At 43.0% G+C, this 20278-nt stretch overlaps 1 protein-coding gene across 1 annotated transcript in view; it reads right to left on the reverse strand.

The window, feature by feature from the left end:
- The window catches only part of LOC102310860 (formin-binding protein 1), a gene marked incomplete at its 5' end in the record, with an annotated part of 44403 nt that overhangs the window by 18830 nt on the left and 5295 nt on the right, over positions 1-20278 (reverse strand). Inside the window, 10 exon segments of the mRNA XM_042216435.1 lie at positions 3518-3650; positions 13938-14047; positions 14131-14145; positions 14933-15124; positions 15220-15396; positions 19238-19384; positions 19462-19590; positions 19674-19688; positions 19886-19981; positions 20102-20164. Coding sequence (XP_042072369.1) covers positions 3518-3650; positions 13938-14047; positions 14131-14145; positions 14933-15124; positions 15220-15396; positions 19238-19384; positions 19462-19590; positions 19674-19688; positions 19886-19981; positions 20102-20164 — 1077 coding nt within the window.

Here is a 20278-nt window from a genome sequence, read left to right on the forward strand (position 1 = left end):
TATATATATATATATATATATTATATATATATATATTATATATATTATAATATATATATCTACACACACACACACACACACACACACACACACACACACACACACACACACACACACACACACACACAACACACACACAGTGGGGCAAAAAAGTATTTAGTCAGCCACCGATTGTGCAAGTTCCCCCACTTAAAATGATGACAGAGGTCAGTAATTTGCACCAGAGGTACACTTCAACTGTGAGAGACAGAATGTGAAAAAAAAATCCATGAATCCACATGGTAGGATTTGTAAAGAATTTATTCGTAAATTAGGGTGGAAAATAAGTATTTGGTCACCTCAAACAAGGAAAATCTCTGGCTCTCACAGACCTGTAACGTCTTCTGTAAGAAGCTTTTCTGTCCCCCACTCGTTACCTGTATGAATGGCACCTGTTTGAACTCATCATCTGTATAAAAGACACCTGTCCACAGCCTCAAACAGTCAGACTCCAAACTCCGCCATGGCCAAGACCAAAGAGCTTTCGAAGGACACCAGGAAAAGTATTGTAGACCTGCACCAGACTGGGAAGAGTGAATCTACAATAGGCAAGCAGCTTGGTGTGAAAAAATCAACTGTGGGAGCAATCATCAGAAAATGGAAGACATACAAGACCACTGATAATCTCCCTCGATCTGGGGCTCCACGCAAGATCTCATCCCGTGGGGTCAAAATGATCATGAGAACGGTGAGCAAAGATCCCAGAACCACACGGGGGGACCTGGTGAATGACCTGCAGAGAGCTGGGACCAAAGTAACAAAGGTCACCATCAGTAACACACTACAACGGCAGGGAATCAAATCCCGCAGTGCCAGACGTGTCTCCGCTGCTACTTTTTTTTTTTTAGGCTTTTTGTTGCTTCATGCATGGCCGCGCTGTCGCCTTTAGTGTGCGCCCACCTGCAGTGAGCTTGTATTAGCTCGCTAGATGAGCCAAAAGGAAAGAGGCCCAACGGAATACTTCACCAAATTGGACCATCCGCCAGCTGCCATTAAGGGCCCAATGGTTGATGGACCTTTGTATGGAGGGTTGTAAATTAGCCAGTGTCACGGACGGCAACATATGGACAGCGACATCCGAGGACACATGAAGAGGACAACCGGCAGGTAAGGAAGTCGGAGAAACAGGAGAACCTGACAGGAGGGAGGAAAAAAGCGGTAGTCCACGGCGTGGAGTAGCATTAGATGCGCTTCCCCAACCCCCCTAGGGAGGCCAATGCGGGGTCCGCCAGCTTAAGAGCGACGAACATATAATAAAAACACCCAAACCACCTGAAATCCATCTACAAGAAAAGAAATAAAAAGATGAAGGCATGGTACAAAAAACACAAGAAAATTGGATCACACAAAAAATTAATCTAAAGATTGTATTGGTAAGTTGTAGCTTAAATGTAGCGTCAATGAATTTGTGGTGTACGTAGCGCCATCTTTGGTCTATCGTGACAGTAACTGTAATTGCCTAACAAAACTAACTGCTGACAAAGTGCAGAGCTGTATGTGCAAACGCACACACAGCCAGTTCGGCAACGGTAGACACACTATAGGCGTGATGGTTACAATAGTCTGTATGATCATTACTCTCAACCTATTCGAGACCTACGCCCTCTTTGGAGAATTGGAATAGTACAGTAAAGTACTAACATCAGGTTATACACGCTAGCTCTACACCAATCTTCGACAAGTGGGCAACTGACTACCGAGCTAGATAGTGCTCTACAGCACCACTATAGGTACTTAGCAACACAAGTCACACGTAGTGCCTAGGCTCGTGTTGATTGAGGCCTGGTACGGAAGATGTCCACTAGAAAGATGGTTGTTAGGGTTTCGTTGTTGGAGAGCGAGTGTGGGTGTGTTTGACTTAGCCTCGGCGGCTGGTGCTCGGACGTTATCCCTGCTTGAGCCCGAACTTATTGGCAGACCCGCGTGTCCTTTTCCTTTCTTTCTTGGATATCTAATTTTGGAGTATCGCAATTGAAAAACATTCCGAGTTCCTTCATGGCCTCGATCTAAACATACTATGCAATACATCAGACGCGAGGGGTAGGATCCATGAGGAGGGGACCACCGCAGCGCCACGGCATGCCATCCAGGGGCATATTAGCAACCAGCACCAGTGTCTACAGTATCGGAACGGGGAACAAACACCTACCACAACAGTGACAACCCACGACGAGCACACCAGCACAAGGCGACAACAACACCAAGGAAGCAACGCACCAACACAGCAGGACATCACTCCACTCCACACACACACACACACACATATGCATGTATATACATTGTATATGATGTGTCTATTTCTTACTTAGTGTAGTGTCTGTCTTTGTTACTGTTAAACTGGAGCACTGTAACCAAAATCATTTCCCCTAGGAATCAATAAAGTATTCTGATTCTAATTCTGATTCTTTAAGTTTGTGAAGATCATCCAGGTGGGTTCTTCATCTTCTTCCTCCCAGGTCATCCCCCTTTGAGTTGCTTCTTCTTCAAATATTGATCATCATATGATGTGAAATAGACAACTGACGTCACAAGGACCAACCTACAGGACTAAGCCTAGAGAAAGTGGAACAATGTTTTGGATTCACTGTTGACGGTTTGTTTTATTCTTTTTTCAACCCATCATTCTTCTCTTCCCAAAATCAGTAACATCCCCAAAGAGTGTCCCATCATCACTGATTTGATAAAGGCCCAGCTGGAATATTTTAGAGCTTCCTTTACAAATCTGTATTTCTTTGCTTTCCCTCCTCCGGTGCGACTCCCCTTGTCGGACATGATGGCCTGTGTGGCGGGGCGTGGTCTCATCCTGGGGGCTGGCACGGGTGCTGGAGCAGCCTGGACGTCAGCCACTCCCACGCGGTCGAGGGTGGTGGGTGTGGGTGCTGGCGGTGGCCAGGACCCAAACTGAGCTGCCAGCCTCTCAGTTGTCTGCATGCAGCACGAGACACTGCCACCAGCTCCCTCTATGTGGCCACCATTTCAGCCACCATTTGGCCCAGCTCCTCCCCTGGCTGGCCCAGTACCGCGTCTGCCATGCCCCCATCCCAGGTTCTAGCACCACTGTGAAATATCCACAGTTTCACACTTTTCAGCATCTTCAGTACTACCGGCCGAAGCTTTCCTGTCACACAGACTAACAACAACAGACCGACAGGACCCAGTTCAGACTTTAAGCCGGCGAGGCGTGATTGTTCAGGTGCGTCCCCCTCCCTCGCTGCTGCCCGTCACAGCCTGATTTTGGAAAGAGGTATTTCGCACTGGAGAAGGCCCCTGAAACCCACATCCTGATTTGCTCTGCTTCAGGTTGTGTTACTTTTGTAATGCTTATTGCTGTTTCTGTTGCTGTCGTGGCAAAACTGAGCCTTTTAACTAGCACATCCTCCTCTGGCTTAGTGAGCTTCCTATCGATAGGTTCTTCACCCACTAATCCAATTTCTAAGTCATAAAATAATGTGTGTACGTGCTATGTGTTTACAGAGACCTGGTTCCTCCTCAGCTCCTCCTCCAGCCTGTGCAGGTTCTGCTTCACTTCATCCAGTCGAGGCTCCAAACTGCTAGCATCGCCCATCTGAGGACTTCGTTCATAAACCTCCCTCATCTTCAACAAAGCGTCCCTGAAATGACACAGAACCATTAACACACATGCACACACACGCACAGAGTCCCCCACCAGGACCAACACCCGTCTCACTAATGAGACAGCACTTTGGATCAGCTCCAGACCCAGTTCTTCCTTTGAGCTAGCTCCACCTCTGGCGCCACTAAAAACATGAAACTCTGCTGAGGTTCGCTGATCCAGGGAACAGGTTCAGCTGAAACTGTGATATCAACCTCCAAAGAGAGCATTAACTTACCATCAGTTACCATTGTAACAGACTCTGTGAACTTGACCTGCTCACTGAATCGGATCCACCCAATCATAGGCTGCCATGAACCAGATCAGAGTCCAGTTAAAGATTGGGACAGATACAAAACATAACAGGATCATGGATTCACATGGGATCGGGCTGGATCCAGTTCAGCTCTGATCATTTCCAGGTCATCCTGTCCAGCTCAGTTCTGTTTCTGGTCACAGCGGATTATTTCGATCTGTGTTCCTGATTTATGCGTCTGACGCTGAAGCAGCAAAAGTGTGAGCACTAGAAAAGTTTGCTCTACAAAACCTGCGCTGGCAAACAGTAGAGGGGCTGTAATCAATTTCAGATCACATTAATGATTAATTGCACTACTGAACAATTAAAAACTACCTGTTAGGTTTATCTTAGATCTCAGGTTTAAATATCTATCCTTTAAATTAATTTTCTGTTGTTTACAGAAAAAAATTAAAACCCACAGATTCCATTAAAGTGTATCTGATCATTTCATGCAGAAAGTTTGTTTTAAGAACATGACAAGACAATTACTCATGAGCACCCAACATTCAACATTTATTGTGCCATCTTAGTCATCTGAGAAACAGAAAAATCAGTGACATAGCTCATCAGGCTCACAATCCATCAAAACTCATAGGCTGCTCCCTGTGAAACAATAAATTTGAACTTGGTCTTGAGCCCAGTTTGGGTGAAGACAGATTGGGTGATTAAGTTTGAATAAATTCTGAACAATACTCTAGAAGCAGTAGCGATTCTTGTGAATTGTGGACAGCTGGTCAACAGAATCCTCACCATGGTATGAACTCATCAGACTTTCAACAGGATGAGATAAAAACTGTTAAAATTAACAACATAAAGTCTGCATTATTGTAATGTATCAACGGGACACTTGCTATATTAGAAAAATTATTCTTTACATTTGCAAAATGTTTAAACTTCATTGTGCTCAGGCACACCTGTTAGCATAAAACATGAAATATTAAAATAGTACAAAACCTTTACTGTTAAGTGACAGTAAAGATCAGTTTATAACAACTAAGACATCAAACTCTTGTATTTGTCTTCATTTACAACTGCAACAAATTCCACAGAACCAATTGCTCTGAAAATGAGTTCATGCTTCTGAAACATTTGATAATATGAATATTTCAGAAACATCGTTTGAGTCTGCTCAATTGCAAAACAAAGGAAAAACTACTGACTTGCATAAGATAAGCATGTGCAGAGTCCACCATTGTATTGCTGTTCACATAAGTTTCTTAAACCATGAACAATGGAGTGATTGTCTAATCTGGAATGCAGTCTGGTCATTTATTGATATACAAAAGTGAAAATGGGAGCTTGCAAGTATAAAAAACACACAAACAGTAAAATAAAAACTGTCCTTAACACTAAGGCAATTGTATGCTGTGAGCATACAATTACAGTTCTGCATGGCTTTCCGCAAGAGTCTGTTTCTTAGACCATGCACAAGTGAGGAGCACTGCCTTCCACCAATGTTCAATAGGATGTTCTGAATGACTTCAAAAGGTGTCCTTAAGTTCCTTTGGATAGTCTATGTTGAGGGCAAAAAGAAGGCCCATCGGCATGGAAATGGCACTCGAGACATCCCTCAGATTAGACAGGATTACTGCCGCCTCAAGGACAACCAACACATCGATGATGTCTTCTTCTTTCACCATCACAATGCCAACTTTCATCCTCTTAGTAAATGTGTCTTCAATACCCGTCAGCTATGAAAGGGTTCAAAGACAAAAAAATAATATACACAATTACAAATACACAATAGAAGAAGAGCCATACTGATGCTTTGGATGATGCTGATTGGCTTTGGGTAACACTTATTAGTTGTAAAGTTTTTTCAGAATGAGATGTGCAACACCATGTTACAAATCCATTTCTTGCTTTAAACAAAGACCATGTTCATAAATAACAGAGCATGTCTTCAATTGCAGAATGCAAACAAAAATGTAAATTTAAATTTACTTATTCGAAATATTGGCTGTGCTCTGAGCCAAATGTGACTGAGAATACATGAAATGGGCAAACTGGAGCTAAACTACAGGATCAGAATGTGGCTCCACAGACCATGCTTCTTTAATCAGTAAGAGTTTATTTTTTCCCCTTATATTAACAGCATGAAAAAAGAGCATATAGACATGGCTGGACAGGTTGCATAACTGGCACTGAATATCAGCATCCACCTTTACCCAGCTGTCCAGTAACCTTTAATTGCTTACCCAGTTTACACAGTCTCTTTTCCAGGGTCCAGGACATTTCACCAAAGTATTGCCCCCCACAGCTGTAGCAGCCACTGCAACCCCTTAAATATCCTAATATCTCTGGCATTAAAATATACAATGTGAGAAATCAAACACAAAGCAGAACAGTACAGCAGCGAAATGTCAAAGACCCTGGTGAAGACATGAATAAACACAAGAAACTAAGAATATAAATGCTAGTTTGTCAGTTAGTTTCTCTGAAACCCAGACCAAATCCAGTGTCACAGATCTCGTAATAACACATTTGGTGAGGAAAAGCATACATGTTATCATGTGGCATCTACAGGGAGGAGGGAGTTAACCCTTTGAGTTAAAGCTGAAAGTCTGCACTTTAATCACATCTTGATTGTTTCATTTAAAATTCACTGTGGTGCTGTAATTATTGAATTTACTAAAAGAAACAATGCTAACCTTCACAGTCTTGAGAGTGTGTGAGGGATCTTCCTTTAGAAGATGAGGTCCTCTCTGCTCTTCCTTTGTGTAGGGCTCTGGTCAAAGAAGTCAAAAAGAAAACAAAAAACTTTTTAAACAGTGTTTATGAAGCAGCTCCAACACAGCTTTTTGCTACATAATTCCATCAATACATGATTATTATTGGAGATTGTGAATCAGGCTTTCACAGGACATTCAAGTAGAATATGAAATCCAACCTACCACCAATATACACAGATTCTGTCAAAGTTACCACACTAAATGTCCAGTTGTGAAATATGATGACAGACTTTACTTATCAGCTTTCTTTGAATGAGTTCATCAGTTGAACTGGATAACCTAAACTTAAACAAAGGAGAACATTTAGCAGTTGAACACTTACATTATCATCGAGGCATTTTATGAGCCTAGTTAGCCCTCCTATGTCGCTCTTGGATTTGTACATCTCCATGAACCTCTCCATATTGGTTAAGCCCAGCAAATAGGGACCCTTTCAGGTCAACAGATGTAAGACAGGCAAATTCTGCTTCAACCTGACCAATGGAAGATGAGGGGTGTGGAGCAGGGCTGAGACGAAAATACGTCGAGGTAAAAAAATGTGCGTCGATGCGTCGTCACTTTCAAAACAGACATGGCGGCAGCGAGTAGCGGCAACAGGAGTGAGGCAGCCGCATTCAACTTAAATCACTCCACCCGAACACGCAGTTCTACAGGATATTTTAACAGAAAAGGAAGTGATTCAGTCGTTTGCCGGCTTTGTAAGGTGGAAATGGCCTATCATAAAAGCACAACGTCTATGCACCAGCACGTCAAATGACGGCATCCAGGAGCAGCTTCTGAAAAGGACAAACCACCATAAGTTTTCAACTTTTTTACTAACGCTGGTTTTTACCCTTTAATTCATCCAGACCCCTGCCCCCCCACGTAGACGTACACTCACTCATAGACACAGAGATAAACACCCAACCTCCGTAAATGCAAAACTCATTTAAGCTGCTTAGCAGTAACATATAGCAGCTGCTGTTTAGTTGGTTTTTATTTGTGGCCCATGCTGGCAAAATGAGTCGGAATGCACGCAGGCTGATTATGAGAATCGGCGAAAGACAAAAATGTGACACAGCGAATTGGCCGGAGGAAAAATGTTAACAAGAATAATGCACCACCTGCTAAACGCAGGTGTCGTGGACACTATTACAACATTGTTAAAGTGCTTGCAAAAGCAAAAGGACAACGAACTCTTGATTTGTCAAGTTTAATGTCTTTCATCCTATTTGAACTTATTTTTTATACGTATTGCTTCTCCAGCTTGATCTTATAGGTCAAAGTTATGCCATCTAATGACTAGAAAGCATTACACGAGTAAAGGTGCCATCAGCTATGGCTGTTTAAACGTTATCTTTTGTAAATATTCTTCCATAAGACCTAGAGCAATAGTAAGGTCCAACTTAAGCATCCTCATTGAGACTCATTTTGTCTGCATTTGGGGGGGCACATTTCTGTTTTTGTCTGCTTGCTGCTTAGTCCTGTACTACTTTGATTTGCTTTTTTGTAATGTAATAACACGATGGCTGCATATCATAGAATGTTCAACATTGGTGATTATCATTAATCTCTTACTGTTATGCTATGAAGGCACATGGCATAACAGTAAGGCACATACATGGTTTATATTTTTATTTACATATATCTCAACCAGACCCTTATCAAATTATTTTGATATTATGCTTTCCATATAATTATTTTGTAATTATTCAAATTCATCTGTGTGCTGTGTGTGATCTTCTCTCCTTCAATTTAGCAACACTGCCAGTTGAAGAGCGCCACACTGCAGAAAACCTTGCCTCCTGGGTGGAGAAGGTGGCAGAAAAATTCCACATTTCCTTGCATAATGTCCTTGCCATTGTGCATGATAATGCAAGTAACATAGTTGCAGCTCTCCACATCCTGAAAGAGAAGTTTGGAGTGGTGTCCTATCGGTGTGCCGGGAATACACTGCAACTGGTTGTAAACCATGCACTGAAAGACCCCAAGATTGATAAGGCACTATCAGCTGCACAGGGCTTTGTAAAGCACATCAGGAAAAGTGAGCCAGCTAGCACCAAATTTAAGCAGAAGCAAAAACTGATGGGTACAGCTGAGCATAAACTAATCCAGGATGTCGCTGTCAGATGGTTCAGTTCATACTACATGATTGAACGTCTGTTGGAACAGAGATGGCCAGTGGTTGCGACGCTTTCAGATCCAAAAGTCACATAGCATGGGAAACAGTACCTAGATCTGAAAAGTGATCAGTGGATTCTTCTGGATGAATTGAAGGAGGTGCTCAAGCCTTATGAGCAAGCCACTAATGTTCTTAGTGGACAGTCTTATGTCACAGTCTCTGTTCTTCCACCCTGCTGAAAGGTCTCCTGAAATCCACCCAAAACAAATCATTTGATTCTGCTGCAGTGAACTCTTTCCAGAACTGTGCAGAAGAGGAAATCTTGTATAGGTGGCAGCCAGAGGTATCTGCATTTCAAGCAGATGGAAAAAAAATGTGTCACTCATTGCTGCTGCCCTCGATTCACGTTTTCATGAACTGAAATTCCTTTCTCAAAAAGATGCTCTGAAACTGCAAGTAAGAGTACAGAGGGAGGCACTTGATCTCAAAAGGGAGCAGAGATCACAGTTGCAGCAGGAACATGTGGGACAGGAAGCCTCAGCGAGTCCCCCGACGAAGAAGAAGAGGTCTGCGTTGGACACTTTGTTGGGTACAGATTCTGAGGAGGAAGACTGTAATGAAAACACTGACCAGGGTCGGGATGGAGAAAATGAGGCGGTGAGGAAAGAAGTACTGTTGTATTTTGGGGAAGCCCCTATTCCAAGGGATAATGACCCCCTTACATGGTGGAAGAATAATGCAACAAGATTCCCCACACTGGCAACTTTAGCCAAATCATATCTGGCTGTACCTGCCACATCAACACCATCTGAAAGGCTTTTTCAGTTGCTGGAAACACTGTCACCAAAAAAAGGGCAAGCCTGACTGCTGAGTATGTAGAAATGCCAACATTCCTCCACTCCAATGCATAACTACTTCATGTGATGAACGTGATTGAACACACACACACAGAAATAGGAGAGAAGGCAGCAAAATGGATATTTTGTTAACAAAGAGCACTTTTTTTGCAGAGAGCAAAGTGAATGTTACGTTTTATTTGTTCAAAGACGCCATTGCTGCTGTTTATATTTTATTAATTTTTTCCTATTAGTTCCTTTATTCATATTTGTTTTGCACAACATTTAATTTTTTGTTAAAAACAGAAGATTGTACTACAATTTCATTGTGGATTTTGTTTTTATTAAATCTCCAATGCATAACTTGCAAAATTTGCAATTATTTATTATTATAAGGTGTTCAAATGAAGAAATTTGTGTTTTTCATCGAAATCGAATTGGATTGAAAAATTAATCGCTAGATTCATCAATTAGGAAAATCATTGCTTTGCCCAGCCCTAGTGGGGAGTACAGGCAGAATTTTTTTTAAATGCTTTGAGACTCAAATTTAAGCAAACCATCATCTGAGGCCCATTAGAGAAAACACAAACACACAAAAGCAAACAAACAAAAAGATGCACTTTACCTGCCGTTCAGTGAACAATAAGTTCTGTCTTGAAATATTTTAAAGTAGAATGAGTGTAAAAACAACTCTTATGTGATGTAAAACTTTAGTAAATGTGGGATGTAAAAGAACACTGATTAAAAGTAACAATTTTCTTATTCCTCAGATGTTTACCTTGATGAGCAATATACTGCCTCAAAGTTACACAACAGGCTTTTTACATTAAAGCCAGCAAGTCCATTACATACTCCTTCTGTGACCACATGATCTCTTAAATTAACCTGTAAGGCTTTTTTAGATCTGAAATACTGTCCACATTCTGTGTATGTGCAGGGAAGTGGACAGCAATTTCCACAGAAAAGTGCAAAGTTTGCAAGTCCACCTCATTTAAATGACAAAAACAGATGTGATCATCTAGACCTGTGAAAATAAAGTACCCTGACACTACAATCGTTATATCATTTGTTCTACAGAGCTATTAAATTACAATATAATCTGTGGTGTTTCCAGTATGAAAATAAACCCACAAAAGGTAACTTACCATTTGACTCCATTGGCAAGAACAAATGCCCGGCATCAAGTTTGGCTTCACAGATCTAAAATAAGTAAAATAAAAATATATGTTATAATTGTATTGTATGTTATGCTGTTTGCTAATTTTCTGACATATAAACAATGTTAGTTTTGTTACAATACGGGGAATGCAGTTAAATTAAAAGTTAAATTATGCAAACAAAAAAAAAATCAGAAACAACCCAAGGGACTTCCAAAAATCAGTGTCTCTCATGCCAATTATTTTATCACTACAGCCCTTTTAGTATGGAAACTCACACAATTTGGTCAAACTGATCACAAGAGTTCAAAAATAAGTTAAAATGGATCTGTTGTTAAGCATTAAGCATTTCAGGGTAAGAAATAACTGCACAATATAATTACTGCAAGAAATAAACACACTGGAGGACTATCTGATAAAAAACTAATATAATGCTGGTTTGTAGATCATATTTTGTCTCAGTCCTCAATGCACTTTCACAGCTTAGCATGCAGCAGTAAATAACAACTTAAGTGATTACATAGGAGTAAACAGATAACAACAAGCACAGGAGTCCTGCCAAATAGTTCTTTTTGAACCCAGCCAGTTATTGGAAATATTGCCAAAATGAACTTCCACCAAAATACAACAGCCTGTGAACTTCAAAGAAATTTACAAGTACAGAGACAATGTGAAATAAGCTATATTAATTAGCTGAGTTAGCTTGCTAATATCGCAACAGTGGTTGAGTGTACAACCTTAAAGCTAGCGGCACAATACTTTTGATTTGGTCAGTGCTACCCATAAAAAGGCCATATTTCAGTTTATTAGGTTAAGTGTGGTCATGACACACAAGCTGGACCTTGTCGGCTAAAGTTATATTAGCTAAAGCAAAGATTTTGGTAAAAGAGAAAAACACACATGCCATAAATTCAAAACATGTTCCAACTTTTGTAGCTCTCTTTCCTTGTAATTATAACCAATGTTACTCACCTTGAAAGCAGATTCCAAAGAAGACGATTAGAAAATGTCCAAGTAAAGTGAGCATGTCGTTAACCGCCAATTCCCCATGATGCACCTCGATACCTCGATAGCAGTCACATGAGGCAGTTTTGAATCCTGCTGTGCTCAACTTCCCCATATTGTCAAGTTCACATAAGTTGCTGATTTAGCTGGACATGAGTTTTCAAGTGAGCTTTTTTTGGTGTAATTGGGACATTTTTAACTTGTAATTTTGTGCTATAACAACAACTTCAGTCATCTATCATCAAACTGATATAGAATAATATGTTACAATAACAAACATCTAGAATTACATTTTACAGTGTAATCAAACCTCTGTAACTTTGCTCTGCTTCACTTCAGCAGCATCAGGTCATGTTCACATGTTGATTCATGGTTTTCTTCTGTTTTTGTTCTACTGCAGAATATTGGTTATCTGCTATAAAAAGCCAGGCCAGGAAAATCTGCTTCACGTTTTTCTGTTTTATCCTCAGTGACACAAAGAGATCTGCTGTGATGCTCACACCTCTGATAAAGTCTCACAAGTTTTTTTTATAGATCTAAAAAATATGGAGGTGTGGCACCCCAAGTATTTTGAGCATCAAGAACAAGTCTGAGATGCGTTCCTTGTGTGTTCATGTACAGCGCCCCCCCATATCATCTTTTTTGCTATTTGTTGTGACACTAGTTTGCATCATAGCACAGAGCGAAAAGCTCATTTGCTCCCACCTGATGTGATGTTTAGGTGGGAGCAAATGAGGCGATATTTAGGTTCGCCAGTAGGTGGCAGTGGCGGGTCAAACGGGTGACTGGCAAAATAATCCCTCACAAAAGTAACTTATTGTAATGGAAGCCGTCAATAACACTGAACTGTTTTGCTGTGTTTCAGGTGAGAGCAATATACAAGCACTACATATATTTATGTAAAGTTGATACTTATTTAACATGTTTGGAGTGTAATTCTTGTTTTATATGGTGAGCGAATAAGAGAGTTGTTTCAAGTTATTCGTGGGTAGCGCTAATAACGTTTGTGCGCTAGCTAAGTCACCACCTCATACTGTGACTTGTACTGTAAGAGTGCTGCTGTGATGTGGTGCTGTGTAAATAACACTGAGTTGAACAGAAAATGGAATCAGATCAGTGTGTGTGTCTGTGTGTGCGCGGTGTCTGTGTGTGTGTGTGTCTGTATCTGTGTGCGCGGTGTCTGTGTGTGTGTGTGTGGGTGTCTGTGTGTGCGCATTGTCTGTCCATGTGTGTGGGTGTCTGTGTGTGTGTGTCTGTGCGTCTCTGTGTGCGCGGTGTCTGTCCGTGTGTGTGGGTGTCTGTGTGTGTGTGTCTGTGTGTCTGTGTGTGTGTGTCTGTGTGTGTGTGTCTGTGTGTGTGTGTGTGTGTGTGTGTGTGTGTGTGTGTGTCTGTGTGTGTGCGTGTGTGTGTGTCGTGTGGTGTGTCTGTGTGTGTGCTGTGTGTGAGTGTGCTGTGGTGTGTGTGTGTCTGTGTGTGTGTGTGTGTGTTGTGTGGTGTCTGTGTGTGTGTGTCTGTGTGTGTGTGTCTGTGTGGTGTCTGTGTGTGTGTGTGGTGTCTGTGTGTGTGTGTCTGTGTGTGTGTGTCTGTGTGTGTGTGTGCTGTGTGTGTGTGTGTGTGTAGCTGTGTGTGCTGTGTGTGTGTGTGCTGTGTGTGTGTGTGCTGTGTGTGTGTGTGCTGTGTGTGTGTGTGCTGTGTGTGTGTGTGTCTGTGTGTGCTGTGTGTGTGTTTCTGTGTGTGTGTGTGTGCTGTGTGTGTGTGTGTGTGTGTGTGTGTGTCTGTGTGTGTGTGTCTGTGTGTGTGTGTGCTGTGTGTGTGTGTGAGAGTGTGTGTGTGTGTGTGTCTGTGTGTGTGTCTGTGTGTCGTGTGTGTGTGTGTGGTCTGTGTGTGTGTGTGCTGTGTGTGTGTGCTGTGTGTGTCTGTCTGTGTGTGTGTGTCTGTGTGTGTCTGTGTGTGTGTGTGTGTCTGTGTGTGTCTGTGTGTGTCTGTGTGTGTGTCTGTGTGTGTGTGGGTGTGTGTGTGTGTTGTGTGTGTGTGGTGTCTGTGTGTGTGTGTGTGTGTGCGTGTCTGTGTGTGTGTGTGTTGTGTGTGTGTCTGTGTGTGTGTGTGTGGTGTCTGTGTGTGCTGTGTCTGTGTGTGCGTGTCTGTGTGTGTGTCACCTCTGCTCGCGCTCTCTCTGGATCTCCTGGTTGATGTTATTGATGCGGCCCTGAAGTTTCTTGCGTCTCTGTTCAGGAGGAAGATGGCTGCAGTCGGCCGGACTCGAGCCCTGCAGCATCAACACACTCGTTAAACATCAGTAAGTCGAAGGCTCAAACACACCTGGACGTCTCTGACAGGTGAGATACTGACCAGTTTGAGTGACAGCTGTCCGGTCAAAGAGGCGAGCAGGAAGAAAGACAACAGATGTCATCATGAATGTGCCAGGCGACTGTGTGTGCGTGCACAACAGCTTGCACTGCAGCAGTTAGTGTAGGAAACAGTACGTAGTAGACAGTGCCTAACACAATTATTAGTCATAAAAACTCAAACAATTTAGAAATTTGTGATCAATGTGTTTGAAACTATTTTTTATTTTTTTAGAGAATCAGTGTTTTAAAGCTGCTAGGGGCGACCGTGGCTCAGGGGGGTTGGGAAGCGCATCTATAACCGGAAGGTCGCCGGTTCGATCCCCGGGCTCTCTGTCCTGGTCGCTGTGTCCTTGACACGTTACCCTACTGGAGTTGGCCAGAGGGGCCAATGGCGCGATATGGCAGCCTCGCTTCTGTCAGCCTGCCCCAGAGCAGCTTGTGGCTACAACCGTAGCTGCCTCCACCAGTGAGTGAATGAATAGTGGCATTGTAAAGCGCTTTGGGTGCCTTGAAAGTGCTATATAAATCCAATCCATTATTATTATTTGGCAATCAAATAAACATCTGAGTGTCATTTGGTTTCTTCATCAATTATAAACATAATAATGATGATGATTATAATATTGTAGCATTAAAATATCACGTAGATTAAAGTGCATGCTGCTGGATTAACCATCACAGAGACATAAATATGACTTTAGTTGGTGGTGTAAACCTCACAGCAGCTGGACTCCAATATGTGTTATAGTATTTAAGATATAACATATTATTTCATGTAGTACAGTATGTAGTACATCTTGTACCCCTCTCTTGAGGCTGCGCAGACACTGCTTCCTGGTTCTGTAGCCAGAGGTCATGAGGTCATTCAGCCGCTGTGTGATTGGTTCTCGGGTGGCTGTGGGTGGGGACTGGGGACTGTTGGCCATGCCCCCGGGTGAAGGAGAGGTTGGGGGTGGGGGTGGAGGCTGGCGGGGGGAGGACAGGAGGGTAAGCAACTGAAAAGAGAGAAAAGGACCTGAGTACAGCCAGGTGATTCCTCCAGGTGTGTCTCATCTGCACCTTGTGTGTGTGTGTGTGTGCGCGCGTATACCTTGGTTTTTCGGATGAAGGGCCACAGCTTTCTGCTTTGTCTCCGCTCCTCTGTCCGGTTGTCGAGGTAACTGGATTCAGAGATGCTCCGCCTCATGGTGGCGCTGTAGTCTTCAAATTCGACATCACCCGGGGGGTCAAATCCTGATTTATACACCTCCACCACCTGACGGGTGTCCTGAAAGGACATTCACCACATAACATCAGCTAACCTTTGACCTTTACATCCCATATTGGCGTGTTTATGAAGGCACATTTTGGAGCTCCTTCATTAGAAACATATCTGCAGATGCACACCCTCCCGCACCTCAGTTAGAAGGTTAAAGGTCAAAATTCATGACAGCACAGTAAGAAAGCTGGACTTTTGTCAAAGCCGGGAACTTTAAACACTCAAAACACGCTGCGCCAAAAACTGGTCCACCCCAAGGATCATGGTGTACGCTGTTAAGTGCAGGAGGATTGCCAGGATTTATACATCGGGGAAACCAAACAACCTCTGGCTACAACACAGAAAAGCTACCTCGTCAGGCCATGCAGTCTATTTACACCTACAGGCCAGTGGACACTCTTTCAAGGATGAGGATGTACACATCCTGGACAGGGAGGAACGCTGGTTTGAGGGCTGAGTCAAGGAGGCCATTTACGTGAAAAGGGAAAGACCAGGGCGCATGCGCACGCAGCGACCGGCAGTGAGTGAGAGCTTGGCATCCTAAGTTTTTACGTTTTTAAGTTCTTATCGTTTCTTTTTGTTTCTATCGCTGGCATGTGTTTTGGTTGAAGGAAGTGACAGTTTTCTTACAAAGTGACGCTCCACAACAGTGAGAACATCATGGATTCTTTTTTCTTCATTGTGGTTGGATTTCTACTGTGCTGGCTTGTTTCCGATGATGTGGGCGAGGCCGTGAGTCAGCTGAGGATTGTTTACTCCCGCGACGAGCTGTTACAACTTAACTTACCGTATGATGGTAAGGACCTCACCTCATGTATGCCGGATTTTATACATAGAGACTCTAACAGAACGAGTGAGAAGAGGAAAAGAGGGAGATGTGGAGGTGTTAAATTGCGTCTGAGGAGACAACAGGTCAGTCGGTTTCCCCTGCCCTCTGTTATCCTTGGAAATGTTCAGTCTCTTAGGAACAAGCTGGATGAACTCCAGGGAAACGTCAGGTTCCAGAAAGACTTCAGGGACAGCTGAGTGATGGCTTTTTCCGAGACATGGCCGACGGAGCTGGACCAGGATGCCGATTTTTCAGTTGACGGTTTTGGAGCTCCCTTTCGCCGGGATCGGGATGCACGGGTAACAGGGAAATCTCAAGGAGGGGGAGTATGCTTGTATGTGAACAAACGTTACTGTAGCGCTGTGACTGTTAGAGAGTGTATTTGTACACCAGATGTTGAACTTTTATCCGTGTCACTGCGCCCTTTTTATCTCCCTCGTGAGTTTCCACAACTTTTTATTACCATAGCTTACATTCAGGGCTCACCCCCCCTCCACCTGCAGCATCATCTCAGACGTAGTGCAGAAGCTGCAGGCACTCTCTCCTGACGCCCAAACTTTATAATGGGGGACTTTAACCATGTCTCTCTTGAATCAACTTTGGGCAATCTGTATCAATATGTATCCTGTCCTACCAGACGGGATAAAATATTGGACCTTTGTTACGGATCAGTGAAGAATGCTTATAAATCCCTCCCGCTTCCTCCTCTGGGATCTTCTGACCATAACTGTGTGCATCTCCTGCCCATCTATAAAACTGTCTTAAAACGAGAGAAGACAAAGACTAAGGATGTTGACATATGGTCAGAAGAATCTGTGCTTACCTTGCAGGAATGTTTTAAGTGTACAGATTGGGAAGTTTTTATTCAGTCTTGTGGAGATGATCTCGACGCTTTGGTGGATGTTACTAGCTCTTATGCAATATTTTGTAAAGACATGATTATACCCCGTAAGCGCGTTAAAGTCTACGCTAACAATAAGCCATGGGTCACTAAAAGCGTCAAATCCTCTTTAAGGAAAAAGAGACAGGCCTTTAAAGAGGGGGCTGTTACTGATTTTCAGACAGCCACCAAGGACCTGAAAATTGAGCTCTTGAAAGCAAAACAGAGCTACAAAAACCTTCTTGAAAGCAAATGTGCTGCAAAAAATTTTGGGTCTGCCTGGACTTGTATGAAAACCATAGCAGGGTTTCAAAATCCTCAGAGCAGCAGTCAGGTCATTTTAGATGGTTTAATTCAGACAGAGATTTTGCAAACGCTTTAAATATGTTTTATGCTCGTTTTAGTTCTTCTGATTTTAGCGAGGATATTTGGGAACTGAAACAGAAACTGAGAGACACTCAGCACTTTATTATTGAACTCAGCGATGTTAAAAAGGCCTTTCATACAGTCAATGTGAACAAGAGCCAGGGTCCTGATAATATTAGTGGCCGCCTAATTAAATCTTGTGCTGACGAACTCAGTCCTATATTTCAGGTTATTTTGAATAAATCCTTGCAAACACAACATGTGCCCTCTCTTTGCAAAGAAGCAGTCGTGGTTCCTGTCCCTAAATCTAGTCGTCCAACAATTCTAAACGACTTCAGGCCTGTTGCCCTCACTTCAGTTGTCATGAAAGTCTTTGAAAAAAATCATCAGAAATGTGATTATGAAAGAGACTGAACATCAGCTGGATCCAATGCAGTTTGCATACAGGCCCAACAGAGGAGCGGAGGACGCACTTTTGACTTTACTAAATCTGATTCTTAAACTGTAGACAGTAAAGGGACTTTTGCAAGACTTCTTTTCATTGACTTTTCTTCGGCTTTTAATACAATACAGCCCCATATTTTAATTAAAAGACTTTTAGAACAGTTTCGTTCTTTTATTTTGTCCTTTTGTTTAGTGGCATGGTTCGGTTAGACCTCTGTCACAGAGAAAAACTCTCTGAATCAGATAGTGAGATGGTCCAGTCGTCTGATAGGTGAGCCACAGTCTTGTTTAGCCTCCCTGTACTCCAAGCAGGTACAGAGGATGGCTTTATCAATCCTTAAAAATGGTTCCCATCCTCTAAGGGGTGAATTTCAGCTTCTTCCCTCAGGACGGAGGTTTCTATGTCCGAGATGCAGGACAAAGCTTTATAAAAATAGCTTTGTCCCCGTTGCTGTCACTGAATTAAATAAGAACTGTTTTTGATTCGAAATATTAAATTACTATATATGTGCTACAGGGAGGTTTATATCTTTATTAGGTATGTTTGTTTTTGAAGGGATGCCAAATGCTATCATTTTGTCTGTAAAGCAAATTTACCTTGCCTATGGGTATAAATAAAGTTACCTTGACCTTGATCTCTGTATCCAGGAGGGGGCCTAAGGGTACATCTGTCACCATCTTACAATGCTGTGATTGCAGCCATTCCCCAACTCTCTGTGAATGGTACATGATCATAAACTGACCTCACAGCCCATCGTTCATTTAGTGCTGCTAGTGTCAGTCATTGTGCAAATGTCCTGTTTATAAGGTTGAAACCTGCAGTCAGCTGAGACTGAAGACGTCACCTGATGATGATGAAACATTTCTCTCACTGAACAGAACCAGATGGACATAATCAACATTTTGAGATTAAACAAGTGTGGCTGTTTGGAAGGAGAAAGCCTCTCTTCTAAGAAGAGCGTGGCAGAATTGGGTTAGGATTGAAAAGCTGCATCAGAACAAAGCACAGGACTTCTGGAACAGACAAAACCAGAGTGGAAGTCGGAGAACCCAGAGACACGTGCAAACTCAGCACGCAACCTGGCCAGATGGTGGCGTTAGATATTCCCTTTCCACCCGCCATGCTCGCTGGCGTGTTTCCTGTGAGTTTACTCATCTAACCAAATTCAGTCTGAAGGGTCGATGGACTCAAGGACATCAACACGGTCACATCGGAACTTCTAGGGAGAAAACTAGATATCCAGATGTGTACATGGAAATAACCTTCAGGCCAAATTAGCCTAATCTAAATCAGGTGTTTGGTTCTGTGGGCGAAGTCCTGGGACTCTCACCTTTCTTGGCTGTATGCTTTCAGCAGCTTCCATCATGGCGTCCAGACAGCGGCTCACAACAGGAAGAACTTTTCTCTCAGCCTCGGCCAATGAACGCATCGCCTCCCCAATCCTCTCGATCCGCCGCTCCTCCATGTCCTGGATACGCTGCAGGGCAGAGGCACATGCCTGAGTACACATCGCCACACTCACTGATGACATCACTGCATAACAGGAAGTCCTACCTGGTAAATTACTGGTACCAGTGTGTGGTAGTGCTGGTGCTGATCCTGGTTAAACTGGTTTAAACTTGTCACGTAGTCTTTCCTGGACTCCTCAGCAGCTTGTTGTTTCTGCTGAGCTGTCTGACGAGCCTGAAAACAGAAAAAACTTTCACACCGACGATTGCCAACGAGAGACGACTCAAAATATGCTTATCAGTGAAGAAGAGACGCACCTTCAGAGAGCAGCGCTGTGATGGACGGACAAACAGAGAGAGACACAGGCAGACAGACAGGACTAAGTATGATGTTAGGGATTAAAATGGACCACAATCAGCTGTTTTATTTAACCCCTGGGTCATAGTTGATAAATAAAGTCCAATCATATCACTGCAGGGGTGCTCAAGCTTCGCCCACACTCCCCCTGACAAGAGCTTAGTGTTCTGACCTTCTCGCCATCCGTTTTATTGTCCAGGTCGATTTTGTCGGAGACGTGCTGAGCTCGCTCCGCCTCTTTACAGTCACGTTCGAACCGCCGCTTACTCTGAAAAATAAGTAAAAAAACCAACAAACAAACAAAAATAAACAGTCCAAACAAGTTTCCGCTTTTACAGAGTTTGGGGTGGGGACAGTGTGTTGGTGGGCAGGGGCAAAGGTCACTTACAGACTCCAGCTGTTTCCAGGAGCTCTCAATGTGCTGCTGTGCACGGCGGCCATCTTGGAAATGCTGCAACAATAAAACAGACTGGTCAGACTGGTCGAACCGGTTGAACTGATGAAATCACACTGAGAATAACTGGGTCTGCACTACAAAGCGAATTAAGCACACCCAGTTTGTTTC

This window comes from Haplochromis burtoni, unplaced genomic scaffold (genome assembly GCF_018398535.1).
Source record: "Haplochromis burtoni strain Fernald_Lab_line unplaced genomic scaffold, NCSU_Asbu1 Contig_1055, whole genome shotgun sequence".
NCBI classification, from domain to species: domain Eukaryota; kingdom Metazoa; phylum Chordata; class Actinopteri; order Cichliformes; family Cichlidae; genus Haplochromis; species Haplochromis burtoni.